Consider the following 13,058-nt stretch of genomic DNA (forward strand, 5'->3'; position numbering starts at 1 on the left):
AACTTCCATGCTGAAATTGCCGCACCTCCTCAAGACTTTTTCCAGTGTAGCGAAGTCATTAAAAAACAAAAAAATATCCCAGTCTTAAATACTGTACCTGCAAAAAACCCCCGCTTGACCACAATAAAACCTTTTCCAGGGAGAATTCAAAGCAAAACCATATAGCAATCTTTAAAAATGCCATTTTCCCTTTCAACATTTTGCGTTAGCTTTACAGCTGGACTACAGGTTGATAAAAGAAATGATTTACACTGCGTCTTTTCAGACTGAACACACACACTGCCCTTAGGTATGGGACTCTACTGTAGGTAACTCAGTTATGCAATTGCTGTGTGCTAACTATGCCACCACTTCTGAAAACGCTGCTAGGGATGGAAGTCTAATTAAAAAGTCTCTTGATTTTAGAGTATGAGGGAAGGGATCCTCATTTATGATATGCCTTTACTGCCCTGGGAGCATGGGGAGAGGGAAAGTAAACCAAAGGCTGTGTGAGAGTTCTCTTTGGAGGAACAGTTTTGGAGAACTGCTTGAAGAGAAAGCACAAAGTCCTGTCACAGTTATCAAAGTGTACACATACTTAAAGAGTGAAGGGAACTTGTATTTAAACGCCTCAGAAGAATACGATAATACAAGTACTGCAAACATCCTAAATGAGGCATTTCCTGACATCGTGGTGTAACCTTTTCAGATGGATAATAATAACCTAGAAAAGTACTAATAAAAAGGTACATATAAGGTAGTATAGTAGCTTTAGCATAATATGCATCTGCTCAGTACAAGATATTAGCAACCTTAATTATATTTTCAGAAACAGCATGTTTTTTACTCCCCTGTGCAGTAACGATGTTATCGATCAGGGCACTTTGAAGAAAAGAACATACAAACCCCATGAAGAACAGTCTATTTATTTTATTTCATCTTGCATTTGTGCTGTTAAAGCAAAGCATTCTACACATATTATTTAGCTATTTACTGCCGTTCTACACCCATCATTGACCTAATTGCAGAAAGACAAATGCAGGGACAAACTTGTTAAAATGAGCATATTGATAACGCTTCTCTGACTTCAACAAATATTTATTTAAAAATAAGATACTGCTCATGGGTTTCTTTTATTAACAGTTAATGGCTCAATTCACAGAACTTTGAGACACCATGGAACATGTAGCAAAATGCAATGCTGATAATACATAATGTCTCCTCACCAAACATTCTGCAGAGGAAGAATATTATGGTAACAGCTGAGCTACTGGTTAATAAAACACCTAGATGGAAAGAATCTGACAAGTGATTGACGGTAACTTTTAGATACAAGATGATCCCATATTTATTTATATAGGCAAAAAAACCTTCAGTGTCACAACTATTAAGAATTATTATCTGAAAAACTTGCATATGTATTTTAAAATAACATGTGCCAGCTTTACAGTAGGTATCATGGTATGATTGTAAGTTAGGTATGAGGAGGACCTGAAGAAAAAACCCCAATAAATCCAAGTACTTTGCCCTGTTTCAAAGGCAACTAACATTGCAACAGCTCAAAAAAGAAAAAAATACAATTAATTCTTGTTTTGTTTCTTAACACTAGTTTTAACTGTGCAAAAATCACACTACTGGAGTATCTTTTAAAACCACTCCTACGACATGTGGAAAAACAGAAATAAAATGATACTGTGAGTCAGAATGGGAATTCTACAGCAACAAAAAAAATCTCTTTAAACTCTAAAGTATGTTAATAAATCAATTTGTTCTACAGCTTCTAACAGGTAACACTGACTGTCAGCTGTGGCATCTATGAGAATACCTGCTGGAAAACAGACAAACTATATCTATCGCTATATCAAAATCAATTTGACTATTCTTAATGTCTAATAGTTTCTCACTAATGGATTATTTTAAAACAAAAAGTTGTAAGATTTCCAATCAGACTAAGTAGTTCTTCCACTATGGCTGTTTACTAGGCTGGCTGCTTCACTGTATCTGTCTGTATGCATGGATGAATGAAGAGTTGAATGGACTAAAGAGTTTTTCTCTCAACATGTATCCATTATTTCCCTCTCATCTTTTTAAAACAGAAAACATTTTCAAGTACTTTCGGAGCTGTAGACTGATTTCTTCAGAATCTACTGCTATGGTAAATTGCACAGAAATACTTCAAACAAGTGCTATATGTGCTGTACTTAGAATTTCCAGCCCAAGATATGTAGGGGTTGTAACCAAAGCAAAACAATGGATTTTAATAGGGAATGAACATTCCTTTACATATTTGCAAACAAAGCTAGAACAACCAGAACTTAAAGATTCACTTTCACAATTTACATTTTAAAAATTATTTGAAGGAATTTTTGATTGTGGTGTACAACACAAAGAGCTCTTTAGAATTCCCTTGCTCTCAATAGCACACTGCATCGCAAGAACCGAAGCATGCCAGGTAAATTCGTTATTGTAAATAACGCTTATACAAGTGGGCACCTCTGCTAGCCGCAGAATTTCAGGCTCTCAGCCCTTTGCAATTATGTGGCCCTGAAATCCTTTGGATATGGAATGTTTTTAACTCAGTTTAGTTGTGCAAGAGATAATTGAAGTGGGAAACACGCGTTATGCTATACCCCAGAACCTTTCAATAAAAAGCGTATGTGTTGATTAAAATCCCAAGTCTGTTTAAAATGTCTTGCTGTTTCAAAAAGCAAAACCACACAATCATATCAAGTATTTAAACAGCAATAAATAGTTCTCCTGAAACTCAGAGAACATGCATTCAGCTATCATTTAAAACAGTATCAAGTACCAAAGTTTTACTCGGCACTACATGTACGGTGAAACCATGTTCCCAAACCAACAGTACTCACAGTGGAAAGCACAAACATTTCTTTTAAGCAAACTCAATGCTATAATGCTGCTACTTCTTTTCCTAGTATTAATTTTTCTGGAAAAACAGGTGAAGTTGAGAGAAAAAGTAATAAAAGCACTTAAAATTCATCACTGTATTTCACAGTCACATCAAGGAAGCTGTGTTCTTTTTGTTCTAAGGAAATATCTTTGCAAGCATCTGGAAGTAAGTATTTTTCTCTGCAGTTTGGGAGCAGAGGAAGAGAAAGATCCTCCTCTCGAAGAAAAAAGAAAGACTGGAGAATCAAATCCTGTTACCTCTGCAGTGAGGGTAAATATTGCCGGCTACTCCAGGGGTCGGAGGGGAGGGAGGCAGGATTTTCTCCTTAGTCCACCTGAACAACAGTTTCCTTCAGCCCTATCATTTAATTTTAAAGTGGAATTTGTTTTATACGGCAGACCAATAAGTACCCTAGGAGCTTGATTGGTTGGTGCTTAATGAAATTGCTTCTGCTGACATTAGATACATTAGGATACTGATTAAAACACTTAATGATCCCTCTTGATTTTAAATTGCTAGCTTAGATTTGTGAGATGCCATCAAAGTACCTTTTTCCTTCCTTTCCTTCACCCTAATCCTGCTCCTCCTTGCCCTTTTTCTGTCCATGATCCTTAAGGGTTGTGGCTCACTGGCACCAGCATGATCACAAACCCAATGGTAACATGATGTTGAACACTGCATTGTTTAAAACATGCCAAACCCCAGAATATTAACACTGAAAAGGCAGTCGTCTTTAAAATACAATTTCCTGGTTCAAAGCTCAAACTGTTCTTAAAAGTAGAAACACTGAGGATTATTAATATAAAGGGAAAGCCAAGTCAGAATAATCTTTAACTTTTTAAAATATTTGATGAAAAAAGATCATCCCGTAAATGTGAAAACAAGTATAAAAGCTTTACTTTTGAGCTTGAATGTGGAAGACAGTGATACATTGCCAGATAAACATGTTGGAATGGCATCCTACCAAAAGAAAGCCATTTTTCATGCTCTTATACAAAACTGCACCCCATATCACCTTCCAGTGGGAAATGTGTACACCTTATGGGCAAAATGTCATCTTTTAACAATCAAATATTGTTAATCGCTAGAAACACCAGGTTTGGAAACTTTGCCTGAAAAGGGGAAAAACACAACAGCTGTAGAAAGTTCCATTTTCCTTGACAAATTCTTATCAAGACTCTCGAGATGAAATCATACTTACAAAAAAAAATAAATTTGCTTATATACTAAAACCTGCTGGGTTAGAAGCTTTCATGAAAAAAGGTGAATATACTGAATTTTATGCTTAATACAAACTTTAAGACCAGAGAAAATAAAAAAGTAGAAGTTTTTGTACATTTTAGCACCATTATAAAGTCAGACTCGAATGCCAGTTGTGTCACTGTGGCTGCACCTTGCAGCTGGTGTAGCTAATGTGAAGCACATCGACTTCCATCATCCCGGAGAGAGGAATAACTGGATTTGCTGATCACAACAAATAATATGTTTGCCATTTTTCCCTTTTTTTTTTTTTTTCCTCTTTTTTTTTTTTTTTTTCTCCTTTCAAAATTAATTCTAGGCTTTATTTTTATTGGGCAGCCAGAGTGCATTCTGTCAGCTAAATCCAAGTCCAAGTCCTTTTGGTCTCTGGACAGCTCGTATCGGCTCTGCCATCCCTTTGCCGTCTGGTCCAAGGCCCGTGCCAGGAGTCCAGCCCATACTCTGAAGCATTCTGTTTCCAATGTTGTTTTCTGGGATTGGTTGGGTGTTTTCACCTACAAACCCTGAGATTAAAGAAACACACAGCATTAATCAGCGCTGCCCGCCATGTGGAGAAGAGCAGGATAATCTCCCTTAAAGCCTTAAACCTTCTTATTCTCCTAATTCACCTAACAGGTTGCTAGAACGGGCTGTTTTTGCACATGTTGACCTTATATGCATGACTGCATATGAATCTAAATAATACAGTCTTAAGCTCTGCTTTATTTTTGATGTTTTTAAAGACTCATTCAGTTTTTAAGTATGAAATACTGTCACAAATCTTTTATACACCAATATAGTGGATTCTACATTTCCATCAAAGAACACACATCACCTGCACAAGTCCACCAATACACCAATACAAGGCAAGATTACCTGAATTTCTTGTCCTATACAGTCACATCATATTAACATGACCATTTCTCCATTCTTAGCAATACTTATCAATGCTTAAGATCTCATTCAGTAAAACACAATTTTCTGATTAAACAGTTATAGCTGTTACAGAAACAGTACAGACAAGTGGTCTAGTATTCCAAATTCAGCTATACCTTTACTCAGTTTCTCTTTTACTGATCATGTAAGAGAGAGTTGATATATCCAAGTCTACTTTCGGTATTTTCAATACCATTAAGTGTTTATACACTTTTCTCTCTGTACCATCAGGATGTCTGAGAAAAGCTGCACACATACCGCAGAAAAGATCATCAAGATTGCAAGTGTTAATGTAACAGATGCATTTTTTCAGTAACAGATTATTTTTTTTTCCATGAATGTGTCATAAAAAAAGAAAGTGAAGTCAAGTAACAAAGCTGTTCCCCCCGCCATCCACCAAACTCCTCAAGATAGAATTTGGAGGTGAAGCACGGATAAGCCTTCCCATACATAACCGTCCTGCATAAGGGATATAAATGATATTTATTTAAACAATCCGCATTGAAACTTAGCAAGTTACATCATACAAGATTTTAAAAAGCTGAAGTTTTTGAACTAACACAAGCAGTTGCATGTAGGCAGCTGGATTTTGTTTTCAGCTTTGTTCAGCATCTCCCACCCCCGCTGACAAAAGAACAAAAAAAGAACCCCAACATGTGCCCAGCTTCAAATATTCTCTGTTTAACATTGTACCTGTTTATTCTGGACTGCTACTTTTTGAAAAATACTGCAGGAGGAGACTGTGTTTTTGGAGAGTACAATGTCTTCAATCAAGAGTTTACCATTGATGAGCAGCTGGCTCATGATTATATTACCTTACTAAAGAAGAACACAATAAAAGTTGAACATGCACTTCTGAAAAGCTTCAATTATCACACATATACAAAAAAAGCAAAGCCCCACAGTGGAAACTGCATACACATAAGTTCAAAATGAGAGGTGCACATTAAAAAACTCATGATAGTGATGATGAATTTATAGTACTCCAGCATTATCCACCACAGATCTGTTCATATTCAGTAAAACGCTGGCTACATAAAAGGTAGACAGCTTTCTAGTATCTCAGCTCCTCAGACAAAGAAAAAGGGAAATGCATTGAGAGAAGGCATCCTTTAATACTGGTTTGAAGCTATGCTTAATGCTAGGCTTAAAATAAAGGCTTTTAAGTCAGCAGCCTCCAGTCCCCAAGAGGGTTCCTCTTGAACTGACCAGCACAAAATTCAATGTCCAAGACTTCTTTTCTTTTCAGGCCCCCACAGGCAGAGGCAATTTTCATACAGATGAGTCCCTGACACTGCCTGGCATACACAACACAGGCTTTGCAACCTTCTTAGTTATACTTTCTAGCTCAAAAAAAAAAAAAAAAAAAAGGGGAAAGAAAAAAGGCTACTGTTCAACAAAAGTTCTGGTAAACCTCACAGGTAAAACCCTGGAATTGTGTTTTGGTCCACTTTTCACAACAAGTGATGGTAAGAAATGAAGCATCACTTCAATGAATGCCTGTGGAATAATTAAGGTGGAAACTTAGAAGAAAGATCCAACAGCTCCACCAAGCAGGAAAGAGCAAGGCTAAGAGTATATTTTGTGACATCTAGATATCTAAAATATTGAAGTACTCATAATGCTGCTTAGGCAAAGCCAGCAATGCTGCTGGAATGGTATGCAAGGCATAGCCTGAGACAACGTAAACAGCTTTTTCGTTAGTGTATTTGGGGGAAAACCCCCCAAAGCTTTTCTTCTAATACATGTACCATTCTATATGAATTTCAATTCTCAAAAACAGCCAGAGCAACCTCACAAAAAGAGATACGTGAAAGAACAATTTGTACCCTGATGTGGTTTTTAGTACATCGATGTTTCTATTTTTGATACTTTCTGAAGTAGCTTGATGGTGGTTTTTTTTTTTTTCTGTGACTGACAGGATAATTGGAGTATTTTGTTTTTAAAGACATACAAGTCCTTCTAGAATGTATACTGTAACTATTTTTCCCTCCACTAACACCTTGCGTTAGAAGACAAACCTCTCCTGAACAGTTTGTTTTATTCTCAGATGTCACCAGATTAAAAAAAAAACAACTACAAGAAACCACCACAATCTTGACTTCACAACCCACTTTTGGGCAATCAAACAACATATGCTGTCCAAAGGATGATGTGTTTGGAGGCTTTTTATTGCAGCAAGAATAAGGCAAAAGCAAAACCTGACCCAACTTGCCTATATTACTAATCGACTAATTACTGAATTAAATGTGAATATGGATAGCTTTTAATTCTGAAAAATATTTAATATATGCAGGCCACTCTTTTGCAGTACAGTCAGTTTTTATATGAATGCTATCTATACCTGTCTTTAATATTTCTGCAGTTTTCACTCATTGCTTGAAAAAATTATCTGTAATGCAACATATTTTACTTGACTCAGAAGAATATGGATAGTGGCATTGCCATCTTCCTCCACTCCACGTCCCTTCAACATTTGGGGGAAAAAAAAAAATTTGCATTGCTGATTGACTGCATGACGGGAGAGACCTCTTAAAAATCATGCTACACTGTGTGCTATTCCCCCGACCCCCATTCTTGTGCTTTGGGCTTTTATTTTCTAATTAAAAGCAGTAATTGTCCTTGCAATATTCATCTTCAAGTTCAGTTTGTAATTCATGCCTACGGCACACTTCTTGGAGTAGCCAGTAGGGCCTGTTAGGCAGCACGGTCCAAGCACGCTGGCCTTGGAAACAGCTGCGCTACCTGTGGGACGTGTTCAGCCTCGACCCACCCAGGAGCAAGAGCAAAATCAACTCAATTGCGCCGTCCCACAAAAAACAAATACGGAAAATTGGGCTAAGAAAAAAAGTGGGGATGCATTTTTCTAAGTTTATTGCCATCTGAAGCTTTGTGGGGTTCCAGGAGTTACGAGGAAGTCTCTGTACTAATAATTAGTAGGAATCTCCTGTGCAGAGCCTTTTTACTCTATAGACTGAAAATGTTTTTAGCAACTGTTAACAACTTGGTTCTTGATCTACCAGATGAGTAGTCCTGCAGCAGAAGTGGCTGCCGTTACACAAGCGAGGAGCAAACACCGAGGAACAGTAACTTGCTTGAACAGACAGCACTGTAAAATACCCTCACTTATGTTCCTTCCCTTTGCCATACTGCCAGCTGAAATAATAAAGGCCAATCCTCAAATGTTTGTGTATATGAATAAACACACTACAAGGTGTACACATATTATGCATATGACCTTACATACATGGAACATGGAACCTATGAGCAGAAAGAGGCAAAACTGGGAAGGGGAAAACAAAACCTCATCACATTAGTTTAATTTTGGTATGATATTTATTATGGCATTAAAGGCAGGTTTCAATGAAAAATAAAGGTAAGTAATCTTTTCTTAACAGCTGTTGAGACAGGTATGTCCTGGTTAAAGAGTACACTAGTATTCAGTGCCATACCCTTGATTTTACAGTGATTGCCATGAATTAATTTAATTCCATCTGTAAGCTAAAATCAGATCAGAGGTCTAATGCTGCTGCAGGCTCCACATCTGTTTAATCATTTTTGGATACAACAGCTTGCAAAAGTTCAGGTTTTAAATTCACTTCATATTTAAGAAACAATGTTACACCACTGCACATCATCTTCAGCAAGAAACAAATGAGCCTCTGCACAGTTTTGATCTGACAGATCCATTTTGTTTGCAAAATGCTTCTAAAGATTAAAAGCTCATCATTTAAGTTATCATTTATTACAGAATAATAAAGGAACTGTGACCCCACAAACCATACTGTGACAATATTTATTTGTATGGTCCAATTGCTGGATGAGACCAACATCAAGCATGTTTGGTTTATATTGGGGTGAATAAAATCAGAATACAGCCAGGTTCAATCTCTTCAATAACACTTGTTTAAGAAAATGTTGGGGTTTTTTGGTTTTTTTTTTTTCCCTTCCCCCCAGCTGTAAGAAACAAATGAAGGCATATTGAAGTAATTTCATCTCCGGCCACCGAACTATTTTTGATGTTAAGAAAACGGGTTTTTAAACAGTTCTGAAGAAAATGACACTGTACATAAATATAGCCTTGGCCTTTCATCTTTCTTTTATATGATTAAGACTTGTGAGCAGAACAGCAATGCCTTTGCAGACCATACCACAACTATTATTTCCTCTTCTATCGCTCCCAGCAGCCTTAAATCCTTTAAATCCTTTCCTAGAAGGATCTCTCTTTGCTTGGGTAATTTTTGCAATACATGGCCTGCTAACCCTTACCCCCTACCCTGGATCTCACTTATGTCTATCACAGCAGAGTCAGTCTTTCTACTTCAAATCTTCCAAGGAGCATTGTGGATGGTAATTCACTTGCGTAATTGGCTCAAGAGATGAAAATCTTGTATCTGCCTCTCTTAGCCACTAATCTATCCAGCTGACTGCAAGCCTAATTGGCAGCTTGTTTAGTAATTTGGCTCCTAAAGTGTTGTATTGATGTTGGATAAACAGCCAATGGAAGGAGAAACGATACATGCTGCTTTACTTTAAAAGCCAGTGCACTTTCCCCCTCATTTTCTGAAAGCATTTAATATTCCATCTATTCTTTTTCTTTTCTGACTCCTCACTAGGCAGATGAGCTTGGAACAGTAGGGACTGATCCTGATACATAAGACAATTTTACAAGGAATGTAATTAGAATAACACACTGCTGTAGCATATCTTTTTATGCCAGCTCTAAGTAGCAAAATGGGAATCAGACTGCCTAGATGCTTACATTAAAACTGTTTTGGATAATTGCGTGCTCAACATTGTGAGCATAGCCAACAGCCATATTGTGATTTTTAAAATCAGTACCTGCAGTTGTTTTCAAAATTCAGTATGCTGTGGCTGTATATCTAAAAAAAAAAAAGTTACAAAAATCCTACATTACTTAGCTAAATATTTGAAATTGCATTTTTACACCAGACTTTCATATATATTCCTCACACCAAGCTATTTAAGATTGTGTCTAAAGAATAACCTTAGAATGATTATAGTTCAAGTGAGCCTGCTTGCATTGTATTTTACCCTAGCTAGCAGAGAGAGAGAAATAGTAGAGAGGACAGAGCTACGGCTTCAGCAGGCGTTGGAAATCTCAGTGTTTACCCACACCCACTATTAAAGCAATAGTCGCGGAATGGCAGCATGGGCAAATGCATTCTTTCTTGCAGCTCAGACCCTAGATTTAAATCTGTTTTCAACTGTCCTGAATATATAAACATAAATCCATGAACTGATGAAAATTGAGACACCGAACTTTAGGGTCAGCTGGTCACCCAGCATCACTTGAACATGGATCTGCAGGTGCTCTGCTCCTGCCATGCTTTACTGCACTGCACTGTGTGTAAAGTGTAACTTCACGCCTGTTCAGTCTCTGCTACTATTAAAATTGGTTGGGAAGAGTTGGAATTACTAGATTCCCATTTATCCCTCTGTAAGGGGAATCTCTTGAATACCCAAGACTGTCTTTTCACTTGGCTCCAGAGGAGGTCAGTTTTACGCCTGCCACCGGACGGCATATAGGAAGAAGCACTCTCACAGGGGACCATTCCAAAGTTCTCCTCAAACCCCTGGAAACTCAGCAAATTGCTCCCTTCTGATAAGCATTCCCTGACTTTTACAAAAAGGCTTGTAACCTTATACTGAAAGCCACAGGGAAAGGATTTAAATCACAGTAATACTCTCAAAACGGACAGCACAGTTGTTAATTTCAGCAGAAAGATTGAGGATTAAACTGATACTAGGCCCAGGCACACCATGGTAGCTCTATCTGACCCTAACTCAAGTTGGGATGGATTGCCAGGACACTGGATATGTGCCTATTGCCTATTCTCTGCCTGTACAGTTGGAGTATTCCCTTCTGTCAAATTATCTTAATTTAAAGATGAAGACTAACTCATTAAAACCAGGCAAATATATCTGCATATTTTTTACTATGGGCTAAATAACCATTTGCCTATTTATTTATGCAAACAATGCCCACTGTGATCCCTCTGTTAGTAATGAAGGCATCAGAACACAAATCTTACTTACCACATTAGCACTGGCAGTGTCAATCTATAGGCTGAAAGGTAAACTTCTTTTACAATCAATAAATCCAAATTTCCTCTGACTGTAGAGGAAATCAAAAGCAAAAATTTTCTTTATGAAATCCACAGTATAACAGGTATCTACAACAGCTTTTATCAGAAACCTTTCTACTGATTGCGAAGCTTTTATAGAAAGACAGAAAACAGAAATCCAAACTTGCCTGTACTGAAAACCTGGTCAATTAATTTTATATTCTCACATCATGAAAATATTTTCTCACATCTTAAACAGTTAGTTTTACTCCTCTGAAGTGGTAAAAAAACCTTCTGCATAAAGCTATCAGGTTTATGCATAGGTGGCCTTTCTTATTCAAAAATAAATTACACGCTATCAAACCTTTGAGAAAAGTGACTTTTGCATAATCTGTAGCAGGGCCTATTTGCAGCAGCGCTTCCTATACCCTCAGGAGAAAGTAAAACTAGCCACCATCCACTGAGAGGTTGTTACGGAGAGCTGGGAATAGAAGTTAGATTGACTGGGGAAAAACTAGACATATTTCCTCCTTGCACATTTTAATTCCCAAACTTTCTCTGGTTAACAAATGTCCTTTGGTATTACCAATCTAAACCACACTGTCAGAAATATCAGGTACTGCTTTTACCGGTTGAGTTCTAGGAAAACTGCACAATGTACATCAGCCCTTCTGAAAAAGGTGACGCTTCTAACAAACTGCATCCAAAATGAAGGCAGCTTCTCTCTGTGGGGAACCACTTCATTATGGCATCTGGTAGAGAATGAGCAGAATTTCCAGAGCACATAACTGATCTGGAGGATGAGTCTCCCTGCTGACACCTCTCAGTTTCATTCAAAACCATTCCTCAAGTATACAACCATCTAATGAGACATACCTTTGGAACTGGAAAAAAAATGCCTGCTTTAGCTTCTTTTGAGCAGCAATTTCGTATATATTAAGGATGCTCTCAGTGGTGATATTCTCTGTTAAGCTGGTTTATAATTCTTGACAGCAAAGTCCAAAAAAATTAATAGAATCACAGAATGTCTCAAGCTGGAAGGGAACCATGAAGATCAAGTCCAGCTCCCAATGGAGGCAATGTGAATGCTTTCCACAACCAGGAACAGCTACCTTAGGAAACACTCCTAGAGTAAGTTGAGGAATTATTTTTGAACCTTCCGTATTTCAGAAGACAACAGCATTTAGAAAAGACTGGCAGAGTCATCTATCAACCTCAAGGCTGACTTTATATTGGCTATGTGTACAGCCTGAAGAATACTGTCTTCTCTCTAGATCACAAGAAATCCATCAGCAAATTCTCAGTATAAGCTTGGCTCTTGTCGTATTGTGGATCTTTTCTTCTGAACTTTGTTACTGAGCTCTCCTCATTACTCTGGAATTTACATGCAAGGGGTCCCACCTGAACCAATGACCTCAAGCTCAACATGGAAGGCCTTTTGCTCTGAAGGGACAGCAGCTTCCAACGCTGGATGGCACCCTGTGATCTTTCCATTTTTGAACTGCTTTAGTGAGACAATATGGTTGGAAAAACAAAGAAACAAAAAGGGGTCCCTAGAATTTAATCTGCTGCAGAAACCAACGAAAGAAAAAAGTATCCATAGGCTGGATGATCAAGCAGATATACTGCGTGCGCCAGAAAGGACTTTCGTAGACTAAGGATAACAAGTGGTGCAACGCAACGAGGGAAAGCATTCACAACACATGCCAGTGTCAGACTGTCCTGTGACAAGGGATTTCTGTCTATGGAGTTGTAACATTTAGTAGATAGAAAAGCAGGGAACCCAGCCAAAAAGAAAATAGGCATATAACAGTTCGTCTAGAGTTTTGGAAATTTACTGCCAGTTCACCCAAGTACACAAAAGTCTACCCTTTCACTGCAACTGTCTAAGCTGACCTTCACCA

At 37.8% G+C, this 13,058-nt stretch overlaps 1 protein-coding gene across 1 annotated transcript in view; it reads right to left on the reverse strand.

The window, feature by feature from the left end:
- Positions 1-889: 889 nt before the first annotated feature.
- The window catches only part of GPATCH2 (G-patch domain containing 2), a 126,299-nt gene continuing 114,130 nt past the window's right edge, over positions 890-13,058 (reverse strand). The window contains exon 10 of the mRNA XM_055725629.1: positions 890-4,653. Coding sequence (XP_055581604.1) covers positions 4,484-4,653 — 170 coding nt within the window. The 3' untranslated portion in view covers positions 890-4,483. The remainder of the gene's footprint in view (positions 4,654-13,058) is intronic.

This window comes from Falco cherrug, chromosome 13, assembly GCF_023634085.1.
Source record: "Falco cherrug isolate bFalChe1 chromosome 13, bFalChe1.pri, whole genome shotgun sequence".
NCBI lineage: Eukaryota > Metazoa > Chordata > Aves > Falconiformes > Falconidae > Falco > Falco cherrug.